Below are 20,755 nucleotides of genomic sequence, written 5' to 3'. Positions count from 1 at the left end.
ACTTCAGCATGTAACTCATTCTGGTAAATTTTCTATTTTTCTAACCAATCAGCTTCATGATTTATGCCTGGTGAACAACAAAATGGCTGAAAAATTCCATAGATTCCTTTTTCAAATCCACCTTCCTTTTTGTAATGACGTAGCTAATTTGTTTTGGATAAATTCAGCATGTTTCTCCTTTACAGTGACGCACTCTTTATCCCTCCCTAAAATACCAAACATATTTTTATAATCTTTATGTAAAAACAAATATATATATATGAAGAGTTCAGATGCAAAAGCCTCTAAATGCCATCTGAAATTTTCTTATAGAATTATAATTTTTATCAAGCTTGTATATTTAAGTTAAGTAATTTCTCTTAAATGACAATTAATAGGTAATCTTCATTGCCATTTGAGTGAAATGATTGAATTTAAATATACAAGCTTGATAAAAATGATCATTCTATAAGAAAATTTCAGATGGCATTTAGAGGCTTTTGCATCTGAACTCTTCATATATATATATATATATATATATATATATATATATATATATAGCCAACAGTATATAAAAATACTAGCCTAATCATTAATGCAATATATGAAAAAAAAGGTCAAATATTTAGTAGAGCATACATACATGAATAGGGCTGTCAATAAATAAAATAATTAATCGTAATTACACGTAATCACACCCTTATCGTGAAATTAAGCACAGCATTGATCTTGTTTAACACAGTAAACTTTCAGATTCTGAAGGGTGATTCTTACAAAAATGTATTTTCGGCAAGCTCTTTTTAAAGGGGTGGTATAATGCCCTATTTGCAAGATGTAAAATAAGTTTTTGATGTCCCCAGAGTGTGTTTGTAAAGTTTTAGCTCAAAATACCCCACAGATAATTTTATATAGCATGTTAAAATTGTCACCATTTTTGTGTCTGTCCCTTTAAATGCAAATGAGCTGCTGCTCCCAGCACAGGGGGACGGAGCTACAACAGCTTGTGTCCTTTTAAAAACTTTTAGCCTTTTATGTTCAAACCGGAGTCAGACAATGATGGAGAGACTCTAGAAGAAGTGACAACATGTAGACAACATTTCTGAATGGTTAGTTGATGAAGTTATCTATCTTATGTGTAAGTTATCTTATAGTCTTTGATTAGCATATTCTGTCATGATAATCTATAAATCGCGTTCAGGGGGTGGGGTTTATGTAAATGTTAGGGTTAGTGATGTCACTAACCCGGGAGGAATGTCGTTTAGTCCCTAACAGCCGTTTGCTGTAGTCCTTAAAAAGCTATTTTAAAAAAAAGAAAAAATATCTCCCTTTGCTTTGAACTTTGAGCATTGTAACTTTGCAGATGTTGTTCATGCTCAAACAGCAACATTACACACTAACTAAAGTTAGAAAAGTGAAATCATAATCGACCACCCCTTTAAATAAGGGCTATGCAGTTTCTGGAATTTCTTCGCTGTATTCTCGCTTTTTGCTCGCAGGTTTCTCTATAGAGCTCCCCCTACAGCTTCGGAATAGATATTTGACAACACTGTCGAAAAACTCGTTGGCGACTCTCAGATACCAGAGGCTAGTAGATCAAGCAGATGGGACATTCTTTAAAACGTCTTCTTCATTCGGGTTCGAACAGCGTGAGGGAGCGCAATAATGACAGAATTTTAGCAAATGTTTTTTGCCGTAAAGCAATTAGTTACATCGCGAGACCTGTTATCACACGATACTTCCTGACGCTGAGCCCAAAGTTGCAAGGGTGTTTTTTCGGCTCACAGGCGCTTGGGGGGTGCGAGACGACCACCATTCAACCCGAAAAAAGTCATATAACTATTCCAATGACTCCGAAGCTGTTCGGTTAAGGTAAAAAAGTTACTTAGTTTACCTTTAATAAATGTACGCACACCGAAACACACACGAAAAACAATACATTAGAGAAAAAAAACTTTTCAGAATTTACAGTGTATAGTATCTGTACAGTGCAACAGCAAAGAGCTTGTTTACATTTTAGACAAAAGTTGCGATACCGAACAGGACATGGAGTATACTGAAAAGTGTCTGTACATAAATACAATGCGCTATCAGTGCGTCGAGAGCGCACATATACACAATTTGTTTGAGCATCAATATCACAGATTGTAAGTCCGCAAGTCACTCAAGTCTGTAAGTCACCGCACCTTGATTGCAATCCTCATCCATCAAAGCTTAACTAGCGAGAAGCTGGTTTGCTTTATCTGATTGCAAACAGAGAAGCGAAATCCGGTTAAAGGGTTAGAAGAATAGAAGTTTCCCCCTATCAGAGTAACAGGTGCTTGAGCCATTGTAGATGCTCAAGTGTGAAAAACTCTCGACTTCTGAGATCATCTAACTGTGTGACGTTAATGACGCAATTTCATGTGCTTCAGTTTTTTTGTGTTATTTGCATTCAATTATTTTAACGCGTAAAGGATTTTAAATGAATTGCGTCAACAGCCCTAATATACATATAAAAAATAAATAAAAAATGATAAACATACATACATATTATTTGGCATAGTTATTCTCTGGTTCTCTCTTGGTTATGCATGCATGCATTCATTATTTCTTTGTATGACAGCCTAGCCAAAATTTTGTCACAAATAAAACAATTGACTCCAAACACAATTATGCAATGTTTTTCTTTGTTTTTCAGTTATTTAATTGAAATATAATTGAAATATTACTTACATTTAAAGTTCGTAGATTTAAAAAATATATATAATTAAAGGTCAATAAATGTATGATGTTTTCAAAGTCAGTGAGTAATGGTGTTAGATAATCATTATCTCAATATTGACCAAAATAATCGTGATTCGTTGTAATTTTTGCTATTAGAGCAGCTCTACCAGCAAACAACCAGAATATGCTAGAGACCATATAGCAACATTGTAAAACTTTTAAGACAGGCAAACACCACTCACATTTTCTTCAAATTATTAAAGGTTTGCCCAGATAAACAGCTTTTTGGGGAGAAGATTACAGCCATGTTTGGACAGCCATGTGGGATGCACACACACCCATCAAATTATTCACATTCTCAGCAAGAAATGTTAAATCCATCTGACGTATACATCACGTAACAGCCTTAGTGATGGGTGTTTCACAAACACACTACAAGGCTCAACATGCCTTTTGTAAAAATGAAAACGATAGCTCAACTTATTCCAGTTCTATCCTTACTGGACTGTGAGTAAAAAAAGATTTAAAAAAAAAAACTCCCATGAAACCAAGATTGAATATTCCCAATTAGTTTTGTTGGAAATATTAGTGGATCTTGTCCCTGATTTTGTTTCAGTTTTACTTAAGGAACAGGTATTTCCCCATCTTTATCTCTCGTCTCACGCCGCACTTCGCTGAGCTCAAAAATAAAACCACCTACAATTGAGGATAAAACTGTCCCTGAAATAATCCACAAACTCAAAAAAAAAAGCTCAACTATGCAAACAAACAAAAGAAGAGTACAAATAAAAAATCCATGTACTGGTAGCTGACCAGAACGTGCAGTTCTCTAGGGACTTCCAGGAATATTTAAGGGGCTTTTCCATTTGCTGCCTCATCCCTCTCTGTCACTGCTGACAATACACATACACACCCATTCACACACACACACACACACACACACACACACACACACATTAAGGCAAAAAGTTGGTAGGCAGAGCTATAAACCATTGTTTATGCAAGGAATTATGTGACTATCCAAATGTAAAAAAAAACGTATTAGTTAATTGTATAAACAAAAATTCATGTTTCACGCAAAAGTTAGGGGGAGGTAATTTTTGTTTATGTATTCTTATGCTCACCAAGCATTTATTTGATCAAAAGTACAGTAAAAAGAGTAACATTGTGAAATATTATTATACAGTAAAATGTCTATGTTATACTTTAAAATGTAATTTATTCACGTGGCGGCAGAGCTGAATTTTCAGCAGCCATTCCTCCAGTCTTCAGTGTCACATGATCCTTCAGAAATCATTCTAATATGCTGATTTGGTGCTCAAGAAACAATTCTTCATATTTTCAAGATTAAAAACAGTTTTTTGTGGAAACCCTGATCCATTTTCTAGGATTCCTTGATGAGTAAAAATGTCAACAGAACATAACTGATTTAAAATGGAAATCTTTTGTACTTTGCTACTTTCGATCAATTTAACGAGTCCTTGTAGAATTAAAGAATTAATATATTTAAAAAAATAAAACTATTACCCTAAACTATTAAACAGTAAATGCGTTGCACAATACAGTTAAACAACATGAAATTGTGACCTAGTCACAGTTTTAAAGAGATAATTCACCCTCATGTTGTTCCAAACCTTTATGACCTTTTTTCGGTGAAAAGGGAGATGTTTAGTAGAATGTTTAAGTTGCTTTTTTTCCATTCAATGAATGAACCGTTTAGCTTTTCACTTTATGGAGTCATTCAGATTTGGAATGACATGATGAAGAGTAAATGAGGAAAGGTGAACTAGTCTAGGCCTATTCCTTTAACGCTATCATTTAGATAGATGTGTCCCAAAAAAGCATGATAAACGACAAAATGATGTCTCATAATATCAGTGCATTTATAGTTAACGTAATAAAACACTTAAAAATAAAACACGCCACTTAAAACCACGAACGAAAATGACAAGACTAAGAAATGCTAAGGTAAAGCAAGCATCCGTGTAATAAAGAACATAATACCAGAGAAAGCTGCAGGTGAAAAGCGTAACACAATACATTTCAGACTGTTAGTTTAGAGCTGAGAAGCGTCAAGGTAATACGGATTCTTTGAATGTATTTGTGCTGCAGGAGATCTCATAACAAAAATGAAAGAGAACTACTGTAAGAAGGGGAATATCACCTCTTTCTGGCCTGACCTTTTACTAGAGGAAGGCATGTGTGACTACTATAGGTCATTTACAGGAATAAAACACCATTTCAGATCATGTGAACATATGATGAAGGTGTGATGGGTTAAAAGTGACGGGGTTGCTTTGTGTGAAAACGCAAAGGAAGAAGTCAGGCTTATGTCATCGTATCAGACACCTTCTGCTTTCAGAAAAGAGCCTGCTCCAACTTTTGTTGAAGTCAAACCCCAAATGCATGTTCCCTGTAGTGTATCACAACACTTTACTGTGTTATTCTGAGAGTGAAACTAAGCTGGATTCAAACGGTCTCAGTTTTGATCTGCACACAGCAGCACATGTTGGACTGTTTTAGACTTTCAAACTGGCTTTTTTTTTCTTTCTTTTTTTATCAGCAGATTTAAATAGAGATCGAAAGATAATCAATTTGAAGGATATTTACACTTTCCTAATGTATCAGTCTTCACTTTTTATTGATAAATGTAATATATTCTTCAAGGTAATTCTATCATTATGTTACAGTCACAATTTGTAACCAGAGCTTGTGGCAAAATCCACTAGTGCAAAACTCTCAATATACTAGTTACTTTGTTTTTAGCATTAAATATGACTTAACACAACTCACAAATTTAAAAAGCGATGTTTAAAGGTTTGGGGTCAGCAAGTTTTTTTCTGAAAGAATGAATGCTTTTATTCATCAAGGATGTATCAAATTGATCAAAAGTGACAGTAAAGACATTTATAATGCTAGAATAGACTTCTATTTCAAATAAATACTGTTCTTTTAAATTTCCCATTCGAAGAATCCTGAAAAAAAAAAGTCTCACTTACCTGTTAAATTAAGCAGCACAACTGTTTTCAATATTGATAATAAGAAATGCTTTTTGAACACCAAATCAGCATATGATTTCTGAAGGATCATGTGACACTGAAGAATGGCTGCTGAAAATTCAGCTTTGCCATAAGCTTGTAAAATATATTCAAATATAATACAGTTATTTTAAACTGTAATAATATTGAAACATTTTTGATCGAATAAATGCAGCCTTGGTGAGTGTAAGAGACTTCTTTCAAAAACATTAAAAGCTTTTACCGACCCCAAACATTTGAACGGCAGTGTTACAGATGGTTATTATTATTAGTTGACACTATTTATACACGCTTATTATTAGAATCAATATGCGTTTTATGTTTGGATGCTTTTGTTTTTGGTAGTTAACACTGTGCAAAAAAAGCATACATAAAACAATTATTAATGATAAGTTCTAAATAGGTTACCTGACACTATTTGTTGTGAAAAATCAATAGTAGTAGTGTCAGGAGTATTGAGTTTAAAAGTCATATACTGCTAAAAAAAAACAATATGTTCTGATTAAAATATGATATGTAAGACAGCAGTACACCCAGTCTCATAAACTGCATCCAACAGTGGAATACAGTATGCCATCATGGTTTTTTCCATCTCAGTAGCGTACAGGCCTAAATCATGCAAGAATTTTGCAAGTTAGGTATTGCCCCCAAGGAATAAGACCACAGAAGATTAAAGAGCAGAAAAAAAAACTTAAAAGATCACACTGTATGAATGCTATATAGGCTCAAGTTTATAGACCATACCCTCTTTCTATACAACAAAGCCTATATAAAGCATATGTGGAATTTATAGACCCTTAACTTTAAAATGATCTCATTGATGATCATAATAAAAGCAGAGTAAAAAGTAGGCTACACTACACACATACATACATACATACATACATACATGCAAAGGTGAGATCATCTTCATCTACCATGGATTTGGAAAACAGCTGTACAGGATTTAACCTGTTAACATATTGATAGCTTTACATGTTTCACAACTTGAAGAATCGGAGCCCAAAAGAGCCCATATTTGTCCTGGAGACGTTTAAGAGAGCAGGTGAACATCTCCGATCAAAGCAGGACACACTTTAAACACTGTAGGTGAGCCCATAGACTTTGGGTTTGCCTAATCTTACCTTTCACTAACATGAGCTATACATGTCATTTTACATATCTGGATCTGTGAAATAGCCATCCACTTACATGAATCAGTTGATCAACGATCTCGTCCGATGATCCAACCGTGTTTCTCTGAAGAATTTCACGAATGGAGCCACAGATGGTCCACTCATATGACAGACACACCGAGACAACAACGTCCAAATTCACGCGGCCACGGCTCCGTCCTCGCTTCTCAAACAGGCAACAACGGCCATAGGATCAAATCGGGTCATTTTGACATCGGAATGTTCCAAAAACGGCTCGGTTGAGGTACACGAATAGGTAGAGAAGCCGCCACTGTGGCAGTGTGCTGTTGATTGCAAGCCTAGTAACTGGAAAGCCCCCTTGGTCTGACTTCCTCAGGAAATCCCCGTCATGAAAAAAATTGTAGCTGGTTGTAAAAGGACGCCATAGAGAAAGAAAAAGCAATGGTGTGTCTCTGGCCGCTGGGTGGCGCCAGAGCTCATTCCAATCCGTAACACAATCGCTTTCACTTCAGCGACTCTTTTCCACGTGTTTCTGCTAGGTGATGAACTGTTTATTACATTACTGTTCAAAATTATGACATATCAAGTTAGTTAGAATCTAATATCAAAGAATCTAACCTAGGCTAGAACCTAATTACAAAATATCACAATATGATGAGGCGCTATTTTTCCCACCAGTAACCCAAAAAAGTTTGTTGCCCTGATGTCGTTTACTGTATTATTCACGTGTTTATAATTATTAAAATCCTTATAAATTCAAGGCAGATTTGATCATTTTAATTACATAAGTTATTATTACAATATTCTATATATAGAGAATTTAGCAAATTCCTAAGCTTTACCTGTTCTGAACCACCAATAATCTTCTTATCACATATTATAACTAACGATTAATAACTTATAATGGATTAAATATAACAAAATGTGGTGTATATGGGTTGAATAACACTCAATGCATTTGACTGTATAAATCCCTTAGGTTTAATATATATGGGCCACAGTTTATGACCACATTAGCTCCCACCCACACACACAGACACACAGAATTTCACCCCAACCATGTACATGTTATCTGCACACAAAAGTTTAAAAGGAGTTCACACATGTTTGGTACCATTACAGTTATTAGAAGGGAAAAAGTTGGTCGAAACAAGTGAGTGCGCATGTATTTTAAATAACTTATTCCATTTCCAATTAAACATACAAAAGAAACAATATGAACTCATTTACCATTGATTTCCAAACAACATAATAATTAAGGACGCATTGAAAAACATCAAGCATGGAATAGTAGAAATTTAGATGTGCTGCCATATTTTAAAATTCTTAACTACACATGGCAATCCATATATGTTTAAACCCCCATTAGAGGGTGAAAAGCTTGACCTTCGCATGAAGAAGAGACTGTGCATGCATGCAAAACACAGTTTGAAATAAGATTTTAAAAATCTAAGCAAAAAAAAAAAAAAAAAAAAAAACAACTCCCCATTCCATTACAACACTTTGCTGTCTGTTCTTACAGTCATCAGCCTCGGCCAAGAAACATTTAGATTAAAATGCATTTCGAATACACCATGTACAAGGGTCCATGATTAAACATTTTATATATATATATATATATATATATATATATATATATAAAATGACCTAATACTAAACCAATTCACTTGAACAATTTTTATTCTCATTTCTTCTTTAAAAGAATAAAAATGGTATTACATTTTTTTAAATTTCAACCACACTGGCATTTCACTTTATATATACAGTGCAGTTCTAATAATTAAATTTTATGCAAATAAATAGCTTAAAATTCCAACCAGACATCAACTAAAAAACGAAATAAAAAAAAAAACGTTCAAAATAACAAATCATATAACTAGATAATATGCTACAGTAATAAAAAAGTAACTGGAAAGGGATGTTGGATTTGGACCAGATCAAAGTCCTATGAATATATCAAGAAAAAGAGATGGTCAAGTGAGAATAAACTCCTTCAGACAAGAGATCTTTCAAGACCACAATTCATTGTTCAGTGACATTGGGATGGGTATATGGGTGTTTTATTCCCCCATAACAGACCAATTACCATTTGCGGAGAACTGCTGGAGCACCAGACAGAAACTATACTTCTGTTGGCAGTGACTATAACAATGGTCCTAGTTCCTAGCTTGGTGAAGATTGTGCTCCCATGCGGTAGCAACTGTTATAGAGTCCCGGCTTCAGCAGGGGGGTGAGAGTTGGAAGGGCTGAGGGGAGGAATGTCCATTACGAAGAGGCTTCACTTGAGGCTGTTGAAGCCTTAATGCCTCTAACGCACAGCTGCGACATCAACTGATCTGAGCTCATCTGACCACTGTTGGAGAACTCAGGAAACTGAGGGGTTCTGTGTTTCCACTGCTGTGTGTTCCTGAAAAATATAATTTGATGATCATTCTCAAATGAGAATCAAATGAGACGAAACCAGATGCAGGAAAAACATCCTTCAATTAGAGCAAGAATTTTCAGCCTGACTGGAATCTAAGGCAGAATTTTGGTGGGAAAGCCCATTAACTAAGAGGCACTGATGGGAAATTGAGAGTAGAAGAGCTACTGACCTCTGTCTGGTTTTCTGAAGGCCCTGGGGTGGTCCCCTCTTCAGATGACACCTCCATCTTCTCTTCATCTATACCCTTGCGTCCCTCCACGCCGTGCTCGGCTTCCCACTCCTGCAGGACCTCGTCCAGGTTGAAACGACGCCGGTAATTCACAAAGAAGTTTTTCACTTGAACCACAGACTTGTTGCTGATCACATCAGAAATGGCTTGGAAATCCCGTCCGTACTTCCTTATAGCTGACAGAGGGAACCGAGGATTGACCAGAATTTCACTGCTTAAAACTTGTCATTTAAATAACCATTCTTTACCCAACAATCACTTGAGAAATGTGGCCAAAATTACCTTGTACTGCAAGCAGCTGCTCTTCTGTGGTCCAGCGGGTATTAAATTTCTGATTAGCCTGAGGAAAACAAAGCACATTTATATCTTTTTGTGAACAACATTCATGCATAAAAATAGTAAATATGGCCTTCTATGAAATATATTTGGTGGAAAAAAATTCTAAAGATGTGAATATTGTTACCTCAGATGGCCTGAACTCATCCAAACCTGTGTCTATCTTTTCTCTGAGGGCACTATTGTGCTGTTTAATGCTCTGAATCTGTAACAAAATATAAGGGTTATTAGCATAATTTTCAAAGTTCTCAGTTTTAAACGATAACATACTTCTAAACTGCATCACTGTCTGTCAGATTTACTTCCAGCTCAGCCTAAGGTCTCAAATATAAAACACTGAGATGAAAGTGATGTTGCTGAGAAGTAATAAAACTCTAACCTGTCGTTTTATGGTGACGAGCTCCATATCCAGCTGTCTCAGAACACTAACTGCGGCCGGGCCGCTGCTGGACATTGCCGTCACATCATCAGATATTAAATGCATTCCTTTAGGAGGTTTCTTCTTCGCTCTATGTAGGTTCCTCCCAGCAAGCCCCTGTACCTCCTTCTTAACATGCATAGACTTCTCTGCGATATTCACTGGCTGCGGAAACACATAGAGCCATTTGATTTATAACATGTTTATTGATGTAGATTTATATATGTACAGAGAATGAGAGTTGCACATTAACAAAACAGGTTCAATAGATTAATATACATTTAGAATTGCACCTTTTGCACAACTGCAGGTTTTGATTCTTGTTTCTCAAGTCCAGCTGTTCCCTTTAAAAAAAAGATGGATGTCCAGGTTAAGTGTAGCAGCACTGATAAAAGTTACAATAATCTAAAACACAATGCTCAAAAAAAAAAAAGAACAAAAAGAAGTTTTACACCCGTTATCTAATTATGTTTAGGCATAACTAAGACGTTATTGCTGAAAATCTGTGCATAATAATGTGCAGAAATGTGTCCATTTATATTACCTCTTTCTTTTCATCTTTATTTGGTTCAATTTCAGCATCCCCTGGAGTGTTGTGACCATTTTCTTCTCCTTCATCATCACTGCATGAAAAATAAATAAATAAAAAGTTTCAAATATGACATTTCCTTTTCAACAATGACAATGTTGTTTTCTAAAAATAGACCATGCTAGCTTTCCATGACAGCACAATCTTTGATCAAGACTCTTAAAAAGCAAACACAAAAAGAGACAGCAAACATCCTATTAATATCTTCATGCTGACCTCTCCTCTCGATCTCTCTTCTGTTTGCGTGCATGGCGGTCCATCACACTCGTTTTGCTGCGCGTTTTCTTCCATGAGTAATAGAATCTAACCAGGCTTGCAATGGACTTGTCTGGAAGCTGGTACAAAAAACAAAAAAAGTTTGAAAATCAAAGACATCAGCGATGGAAACATCGGACAATACCATATTGACACATCATTATTCATGATCAAAGCTGACACTGATTCAGTTGTAGTTGAGCCTAAGCATTAGAATTTAGGACTTGATTCCATTAATAATCTGGATTTCTGAGGCGCCTCAAGTTTTGATTATCACTTTGATTTGTGAAGCTGCTGATTCTCTCAAGTACATGTTTTATTTTAATGGCGAGAGTGGTTTCAGCCATTTTACTCACCATCTGCTGGATGCGGTGAAACGTTTTTCCGTGAAAGCTGAAACCCTGTTCAAACAGCACCTTGTCTTCAACTGTCCACTCATCTGGAAAAGGGGTGAAGTTGGGAAGATCTGCCAAAGATTTTTCTATGTTGTGTTTGTGCCAAAACAGCATGCCCAATGCCTGTTAAAAACAGAAAGCCACATCATCACCAACATTTAAGACTGTTAAAATGAAAAACACACCTAATGTTTGATGCTGTAAGAAACATTCAACTAATGCAGTATAGAATATTCTACCTTATCTTATGAGTTACAATAAGACACATCAAAAGTAGGGATGGGCGATATCTTATCATTTGTGATATACCGGTAAAAATTCTCCTCACGATAAGAATTAGTCTTCCCGCGATAATAACGATAAATCCTAGTTGATGATGTATTTCTGTTCGGGACCCATTCGCAGCTCACGTGCAGCGCGAAAACAACTAGTGGAAGGCGAACGTGAAGCTGAGGCCGAGTTAATCGCTGAACGAGGAACTACCTCATCAATCAGGGGTGCGTTTCCCGAAAGCATCGTTGGCCAACTATGGTCGCAAGTTCCGTCGTCACCAATAGAGTTCAATGGACATTGGGATCATAGTTGGCTAACGATGCTTTCGAGAAACGCACCCCTGGATGGGGTACACACAGATATTTTTTCACTCGCCAAACACTGACTGAGCGTTTGAGAATTTTGCTCTCCGTCAAGCGCACTATTTCAGTTCATGCCAATGAATGCACAGTGAATTTGACGCACGGTAAACACTAGTGTGAGGCGCACAACTCGCCGATTTGGTGAGAGCGCTCAGTGTTTCTAACACAATCATAGAGAGAGCGAGAGAGTCTTACATACCATGCAGAATCGACGTGCTACATGTAAACGATATTACCGGTTATTTGTTGCATTTTGAGTTCATTTGGAATTATTCAGCTTTTATGAGAAAGCAGAAACGAATGCACAAACGGCAATCTCATTGGCTGCCGCTCACCTATTTCTGTCCGTTTTGATATCAGCAAATAAGTTTGAGCGAACGTGGACAACGTGATTAATATTCATAAACCCAGCAGCTCATCAATCCTTAGTGCATTGCATATTGTTATTAGAAGTAGAATTCGTTGTAGTATTATTATTATCTCAACAGTAGTGTAATTTTAAGTTATTTTTTGCACTCTCATACAAATGCCATAGAAACTTTTTATCGGAAAAAAATTATCGATATCGACTGATACAATAAAATTATCGTGATAAATTTTTTTGGCCACATCGCCCACCCCTAATCAAAAGGGTATTGAAAATTATTGATTGTGCCTACAAAAATGTCAACATAATCATTTTACCTGCTCCATATTGTACCCATGTTTTTCTTTGGCTATTGCAATATACTCATCCACTGTAACAAAGAACGGACAAAAACAATCATCAGAACATGAATCAGAACAAATCAGATCAAATATATAAAACTAAAAACACTTGAAAGATAAATATTCATTTTACATATATAATACATTTCTTTGAATGAAAAATATCTAAAATGTATAGCCTCCTCTAGCCTGACTACGTCAGACTTCGTACTTCCGCTCAATTTCATTTCGCTTCTGTACTCAGTCTGAGACAGCGTCATAGCTTTCCGTTTTCCTCCGGCCTGAAAACAGCCGGGCCAATCAACGAACAGAGGGCGGGCTGAGAGCCGTGACGTAGACGCTGATTGTACCGTGGATGCATAGATTTACTTCACATAATCTGCAGAAGTCGTTCACAGCCATGTTCACTCCGGTGTTTCGCTCGATGGTTTTTGTTTTCGCATCATATGTGTGTTTACAGTGGAAGTTAGATGCGGCTGAGCATGCGCATAACACACGCCATAACCAAACATTATGTGATTGGCTTACGGGTAACCAATGATTTTAAACTTCAGACAAGCGCCCCCCCGCGAGAGAGAAAACACTTCTCTATTATGCCATTCCAGACTCTGTCTACGAAGCAAAGCGAAGTAGCAGAGTTTGGTATTACCAGGCTAAGCCTCCTCAGCACTACTGTGTGAATGATTTAAGCCGATGTTTAAAGATGAATTGTTGAATTTCTGTGCCACTAGAGGCACCAAACAGAATTTAGGAATAGTATAATACCATACTACTAATATTCTATGCAAACTGTAGAAATAATGTGTATCTCACATACTATCTTTAAACTAATAAAGTGTTACAGACATCCCACCTCTCCCTGAAGGTCTGTGAGTCTCAGGCATATTGATAGCAGGTCCTTGAAACCCACAAATTATATACAATATCCTGGAAATTGAGCGAGCGAGAGAGAAGCCCTGTTTCCACCTGGTTTTGAGATGCGTTTTCGATTACAAATGGCCAGCCAAGACACATTACCGTTTTACTTGGCATTATCATGGGTTTCAAATGCTTCTCTTGTGACATTGCTTGCATTCGGATTTCCTATTATTTCGTCACACTACACTGTCACTTTCGGCGTATGAATACTGTTGAATGAACGAACTTGTGTTAGGTGGATAACAAGAATGAATAATACAATATAATATAATATTCTGTTGTAATGCATCTCCCGGAAATTAGTTTTTGCAGGGTGGGATGTCTGGTATTATACAACAGTAATACTACTACACAACCTCTTTGAATATTTATTGGCTATCTGAACACAGCACTTGTCTTCCATTGGTGGGTCAAACAGTCCCGCTCCAGACTCAAGTGTTGGCTAATTATCCCATGTTGTTGGCCTAAACGGACCAACATTTTGTAAGCATTCACAGTTTGTGGAAATCACACTACAAATGTCTCTCTGTATTATGCTTTTGTGAGTAGAAAGCAATTCATCAACAAAACAAATTACACACTAAAGTATCAGAATAACACTGGGTAACATGATACAATTAAAAAGAATGCCAATATTTGCATACGAAGACGTTTATGCTGGTTTATTATTTATACAGCCAACTAACATTCTCATAAATGACTCACATTTGGCCTCTGGTATGCTAGGATTTGGAAACCACACCAGCATTCCCAGATTTTCTCTCTCTTGGCTTGCCTTTGCTACTTCTGATGACAAAAAAAAAAGAGAGGAATTAGTGTAAACAAGAACACATCCATCTAGTTTGATTTTAAACTAAATCAATTTTACTACTAATAGCATTTATTCACTCAAAGGCCTTTTCCTACAAAGCTTTTAATACATCCAAGCCTAATCTTTTAACAATTAGGTAAAAGGGAAAGGTTAAAAAATAAATGTATCAAAAATGAGTTTAATGAAATTAGAATTATACGTTTTTTTAATTAACGCTCTTCAGTATGACACCAATCAGGTGCTCATTATCCTCACCTCAAGTTTCAAATATCAACCAGCAAAAGTTTTTCTTTCATCTTTTGTTTTGTTTTAATATCTTTATGAACTAGAACTGACTACTTTTAATGTTGGTTGCCAACGAGACATATAATTAAATGATTGTTGTTGCTGAAGATGAAGGGCACTAAACGGACGAACTATTCCAACAACGAATAGTGTTTGAGGCTATTACGCCATCCACCCTGTGCTGTCAAAGAAGCTTCCAACACTCAAAAGTCACAAACCAGCATCATAGTCGGGAACAACTGCCTGATACTGCAATCCAACTCGCATCCCGCCCGCACCTTGAGAGCGACAAAAGAACAGATGAAATGGACTGATTACATTCATCAGAAGTGTATGAACTTGTGAAGAGGGACCGAGGCTACCACCGTGACTTACCATGCTCGTCATCACTTGAGGAACCCGAACTTCCTTCCTCCCATGAATTGTTACTGTTCCCATTTGAAGTAAAACTTTTGGCCGGATTATTTACAGAGTTTCTGCCCCTTCTTTTACCTGATATCTCAGTGGTGCCCTTCTCTAACATCGCAGGCATCTTGACAGCGAAACGCAAAAGAGCTTGAAGGAACTTGGGTTTGCTGGCTGCTCGCTATAGCTAAGCTAACTCAGCTCAACTGCTCTGATCTGAAACAAATAACACCGTCCTGCACTAATGCAAACTCCCCCAACTGGCCATATAGCGCTACGAATGCTTAAAAATGTGCATCGCATCCATAATATTTCCCTCAGTCGCAATAATAAGTGAAGTTTGGCTTTGGGAGCTGATAAAAGCACATTCGGCTGCAGTGCTAGCAGTGCGGCTGCTCTAGCGTTAGCTCTCTCTCTCTCTCTCTCTCTCTCTCTCTCTCTCTCTCTCTCTCTCACACACACACTGACTCTCACTCTCTCTCTCTCTCTCTCTCTCTCTGATTGACCTGCTTTAGCTAATGCCAGTTCCTCTTCAAGTCAGAAATGGTGCAAGCTTCTGCTTAATAAACGAAAAAAAATAAAAATACTCCAGGCCAAGCGTCAAAGTAGGGTTTGTCTAGAAAACATCCACGTGCATCAAAAGCAAGACAGCTATAAGCATCATCATCAGCTCACACTCCGTACTTATAGACTAGTTCAGTGAAAAGAAAACCATGCTTCCTTGAATGCAATTATGCATCCAAATCCATCTCCCTCAATAGCAAACAGTTGACATTTATTCCTTAAAACTAACAAGTATCTATATTTTCATTAGTAGGGCTTATTTATTACCAGTAAATCTTCCAAGATTAGTGTCTTTTTCAGTTCCATTAGTAAACTATTGCTTTGCCGCTAGCTATCCCATGCCCAGAAGTGATAACTTTTCTGTTGTTACTGGTAAAAAAAAAAGAAGAAAAATTTGCAGAGCCGTAACCACCATAGTCACTGATAATATTTGATATTCTTGATGCTGCTTTGCATACTTATATCCAGTCATATTTATTTTACATTCAAGTCTATTTTTTAATCTTTATTTTTATTACTTTAATTCTGTTTTTTTGGACAAAAACACATTATCATTACATTAAGAACCTAAACGGACCCCCAATGTTCAAGACACTGTGTATAGCAAGTCATACTTGTACACATTTATGAGACACCATCAGTCACAATTGTTAGACTAACAACTGGAATGCAATTGTACAAAAAAAATAATAATTCAGGTATAGTTTCTATTCCAGACTAGTGTATATTAATACTAGGAAAACTGGAGTATAGTAACTATTTGAATAGTGACTAGTAAATAGCACAAAGAACAAGTATACTGTCTAATGAATAGTAAATACTTAATAGTGAAACTGAAATATATTGGATTATTTACAAATAATTTAAATATTAAGTTATTAGATTAGTATTTGGAAGGAATAAATGGCATTTATTTATATAATTTTATGTAAATGACTACCAAAGTCATCTACATACTGCCAGTTACACTGCACAACCTTTGTCTCATTGTTCTTGAAGTACTCCTAAAATACTGGTCTTTGCCATGTCTTTGTCATTATTAAGGCCAGTTATGGTGGCAGGTCAAAATAAATGTATACAAAATATTTTTATTGCAAATTTGGGGTGAGATCACACTGAGATCCTAAACATTAGTGGGATGGACAACTTAAATACAGCACACCTGACCTGCAGATTAATTTGATTATTTTGTGTTAAACGTATTTAAAGACATTTTAAATAATCAAATACAAAACATCTTAAAATTGAGAAACAGTTTAAAAAAAAATTGCAGTAAAATGGCTAAACAGGATTGTTACACAGGTTGTAACATGTTATTACATCTGACATACAGAATCAGATTTATATTGTGACATAGACAAAAGGTGGAAACCTCATTATGTCCAAAACCGCAACTTTTCAGGAAATGGATATTTTTTTAATAAATATTGTGTTATCAAAGTTGAATGTTGTGGCTTTATATGTGGTCAGACACATGCATGTGACGTTATATTATTAACATTCAACAAAAATCAAGCTCAAATGGAGTTAGGGTTAAGGTTTTTAGGACCTATGTGTTTTGTCCATCACGGCCGCATCTGAGGCAGTAAGAGCATCGCATTATGTTTTTATTAACTAACAGTTTATAAAGATTATTGTATGTGGGCACTAATTATTTTCTATCATGTGGACAAAATCTCATGTTATAAAAGATGAAGAGCTTCGCACAGGCTATTTAAAGGGGCAGTGAGGGATTTCTGAGGAACACTGTTATTTGGAATCACCAAAACAAACATGCTCCTACCCAAAAGGATTGCATCCCTACCTTTAGCTCTGCCCCCAAATTCAGGAACACACTATGCAACACAGGCACCTCCTCCCTAATGAGTACGCCCACTGCTGATTGGCTACAAGTGTGCTGTGTTGCTCAGTCCTATTCCCTTTCCAGTTTCATCACAAATGGCTTACTGCACCTTTAAGACAGTGGCCTATTGTCTATGACTCAAGGAAACATCTAAGGCTAGACTAAGACAAATTCTCCTCAAAAACATAATATAATAGCCTCTATATATAGTGTTTCTTGAGTAAAGAAAACAATATACTTATTCAAAGAAACAGTTCTTTATTTACCCTTGCCTTGCAAACAAGCAGAGATGGTCCAAATTCATGCTGCACTTCATTCATGATAGAGCGAGGCAGGGTGGAGTTATGAGGTTTGACCAACAGTTTGAAGATCCAATGGAAATCATTGGTTAAATATTTGCAAAACCCACACAGAGGTAGAAGGTGTCCAATAGACCTTATTCACGAAAGCACCATCTTTAAAACAGGAATGAAAGCGAGGCTGTGAGGGATAGGCTTCAGTGTTTGTACTATTATTTAATGTGTTTTTGGATTGTTCTGCTGATGAAACACTGCAAAATAACTTTCCAAGGAATTTCAGTAGACAAAAAACTACAGACAACATGAGCTGAGGAAAATTATAGGCTAAGTGATCTAGGAGCTTATAGATTTTTACAGCGGATATCATTTGAAACACGGTCTATCCCTCACAGCCACACTTTCATACCTGTTATTGTGATGCTCTGAATAAGGTCTATAATGATTTATGAAAAAAATTAAAAATAATGGAGATACGTTTCTGCCCAATATTTAACATTTTATTAATTTAGATAATGATTGTCTTACAATGTTTTACTAGCCTATTAGAGTGAAATTATTATAATAATAATAAAATATATATATTTTCCTCATTGAAATTGTATAACCCCCTGGACGTGCAATGCGAACATACATGAGAATGCATAAACTGCAAAAAGCATAAAACCTATGCATAATCTGTATATATCCATATATATCTGTATATATAATAATCTGATATACCCTGATCATATAACCACAGTTTAATTGATATTATTTTACAAGAGATCATTTTTGTGTCCACAAGCAGAAACGTTTTTAAACTGATAGGCTACTAATAATAATAATAATTACAATAACCAAAGAGTAGAGAAGGTCTAATATAAGTAATGAAAAATTATTTAGTGATAAACGTATCCAATTTTTTTCTGAAGAAACAAACAAAAAAGCAATCATAACACTTATCCGCTAGATGGCGCACATGCTCCTCAACACACATCTCAGTCACACTTTGTTTGATAAGGCTGACGGACATTCCCATCGCGTCTGGAGTTCTACATTGTTATCGCAGTTTTATTAATTTTGACTTTGACATACTTTTGCCCTTGACTTCTTCCAAAAGAAAAAACGGGAAAAAATGAGCATGTTTATATCATTAATATAACCTATCGAGGAAAGCAACAATAGGCTACTTAATCGTTTACCACAATAATAATAAACTTTTTTTCAGACTGGCATGGTAAACAGATCGGGTAGATCACCCCGTGGAAGAGCGCATGTCTCGTCCTGTGGGATATTATGTAACAAGAGTCGTCCTGAATGTACTGAATGCGCGGGGGTCACTCGATATCGCTCAAACACACGCACACATGCGTTGATGAGTTCTACACTAATAAGGAATGGTTGGAGGCACTTTGTACCCTCGTGACGTGCGCCAGCATCCAATGGCAAAGAGCGCAGCGATATGCGCAAACCAATACGATCTTCCCCAGTGTCCAGCATACAGTATATAAACTCTCGGATGAGTTTGTAGTGGGGTTTGAAGGCGGGTGAACGGTATTAGACTCTATCGTAAGAGAGTACCGCCTTATTATTTATTATTCCGCCTGGTCTCCTGGGTTACATCTATATTCTGACAGATGTTTCAGTATCAGCTGTGGCTGCATTGAACACCACGAGAAATCCAAATAGCCCCCCTAAAACGTTTAATATAACGGCGGAACACACAATGCCTTTGGAACTGGGGATGTACGAGAGTCGCGCGGATTATAAATCCCCGAAACAATGCCAAAAAACCTCATTTGCATTTTATCAGGCTGTACGGGACCTGTTGCCGGTGTGGGTCCTGGAGGACATGCGGACAATGGAGGTATTTCATTGGGAAGAGGACGGACAGGCGTGCGCGTACTCCCCGTCGGAGGCGTTTCTGTACGCGCTGGTACATGATCACCAGCAGTACGCGCGCTATTTACTCAACAGGTTCTCCGCCCGCGCGCTGGAGATGCCCAGCAGAAGTTTCTGCTGCTGCCAGGCATCCACCACACCGCACCTGACCATAGCCGTCCGCTACAACCGCGTTAACATCCTGAAAATGATGATGGACACCATTAAAGACTTCACAGACTGCGAGAGACGGAGCTACCTGAATCGTCACGGATGCGTCCATACTGACGGCAGCAAGACCGCGCTGCATCTCGCGTGTGATCTGGTGCGTCCCGAGTGCTTGATTCTGTTGCTGGGTCACGGGGCCTGTCCTTACGCAACGGACCTGACAGGGAACACCCCCCTGGACTGTTTACTCGGGCAGATTTGCCAGAGTGACTTTGACATGCGGACGAAGCGCGTCTGCCTCGGCTACCTCATTTTATTCATGCCCACATTTCGCTTCCAGATGAAGAGACAGTTGCAGGACAATGCCGATGTGTGGAGGGGTCTTATAGGAGAGCAGGCCTTCCAGTTGCTCTCAGAATCCTCACCTCCTTCACTGTTCGTTCAGGCCATGCAGAAGCTCAGCCAGTCCATTCCCAAAGAACAGCTGGACTCGCTGCCGGACTTTTTGAAACCCCTGGACTTCAGACTGGATCAAGTTTAATGTAATAAAGCACATTGCTTGAGACTATTGTTTCTTCAAATATTCAGGTTTGAGTGTATGTTATGTGACAAGCTCTGTAAATATGTGAATAGCTAGGTGTTGTACATCAGAGTACCAGCATTATGAAAGAAACTGTACGATTATTAAATATATATATTTTTTGCATTTGTTGCCTCGGAGCTTCATGTTTAAGATTCAGTTCATTCAAGATGCAT

General features: G+C 37.1%; 3 protein-coding genes across 3 annotated transcripts in view; 1 reads left to right on the top strand and 2 right to left on the bottom strand.

The window, feature by feature from the left end:
• traf3 (TNF receptor-associated factor 3) overlaps positions 1–7,276 on the bottom strand; it is a 17,378-nt gene extending 10,102 nt beyond the window's left edge. The window contains exon 1 of the mRNA XM_082142611.1: positions 6,912–7,276. The gene's annotated coding sequence lies outside the window, so the exon portion shown is untranslated. The remainder of the gene's footprint in view (positions 1–6,911) is intronic.
• Positions 7,277–7,813: 537 nt separating this feature from the next.
• rcor1 (REST corepressor 1) lies at positions 7,814–15,702 on the bottom strand. Its single transcript, XM_082142614.1, has 13 exons — positions 15,236–15,702; positions 15,079–15,138; positions 14,470–14,550; positions 12,823–12,875; positions 11,465–11,626; positions 11,070–11,188; positions 10,809–10,887; positions 10,558–10,608; positions 10,226–10,429; positions 9,974–10,051; positions 9,793–9,850; positions 9,451–9,686; positions 7,814–9,263 (listed from the first exon to the last, which is right to left on the bottom strand). The coding sequence occupies exons 1-13, from the start codon at positions 15,390–15,392 to the stop codon at positions 9,222–9,224; spliced, it is 1,380 nt and encodes a 459-aa protein (XP_081998740.1). The 5' UTR covers positions 15,393–15,702; the 3' UTR covers positions 7,814–9,221.
• A 3,765-nt stretch (positions 15,703–19,467) lies between these two features.
• ankrd9 (ankyrin repeat domain 9) lies at positions 19,468–20,705 on the top strand. Its single transcript, XM_082142618.1, has one exon. The coding sequence runs from the start codon at positions 19,677–19,679 to the stop codon at positions 20,538–20,540; it is 864 nt and encodes a 287-aa protein (XP_081998744.1). The 5' UTR covers positions 19,468–19,676; the 3' UTR covers positions 20,541–20,705.
• The last annotated feature ends 50 nt before the right edge of the window (positions 20,706–20,755 follow it).

The sequence above is a fragment of the Leuciscus leuciscus genome (assembly GCF_965113295.1).
Source record: "Leuciscus leuciscus genome assembly, chromosome: 17".
NCBI lineage: Eukaryota > Metazoa > Chordata > Actinopteri > Cypriniformes > Leuciscidae > Leuciscus > Leuciscus leuciscus.
This window is presented reverse-complemented; position numbering and strand designations above follow the sequence as displayed.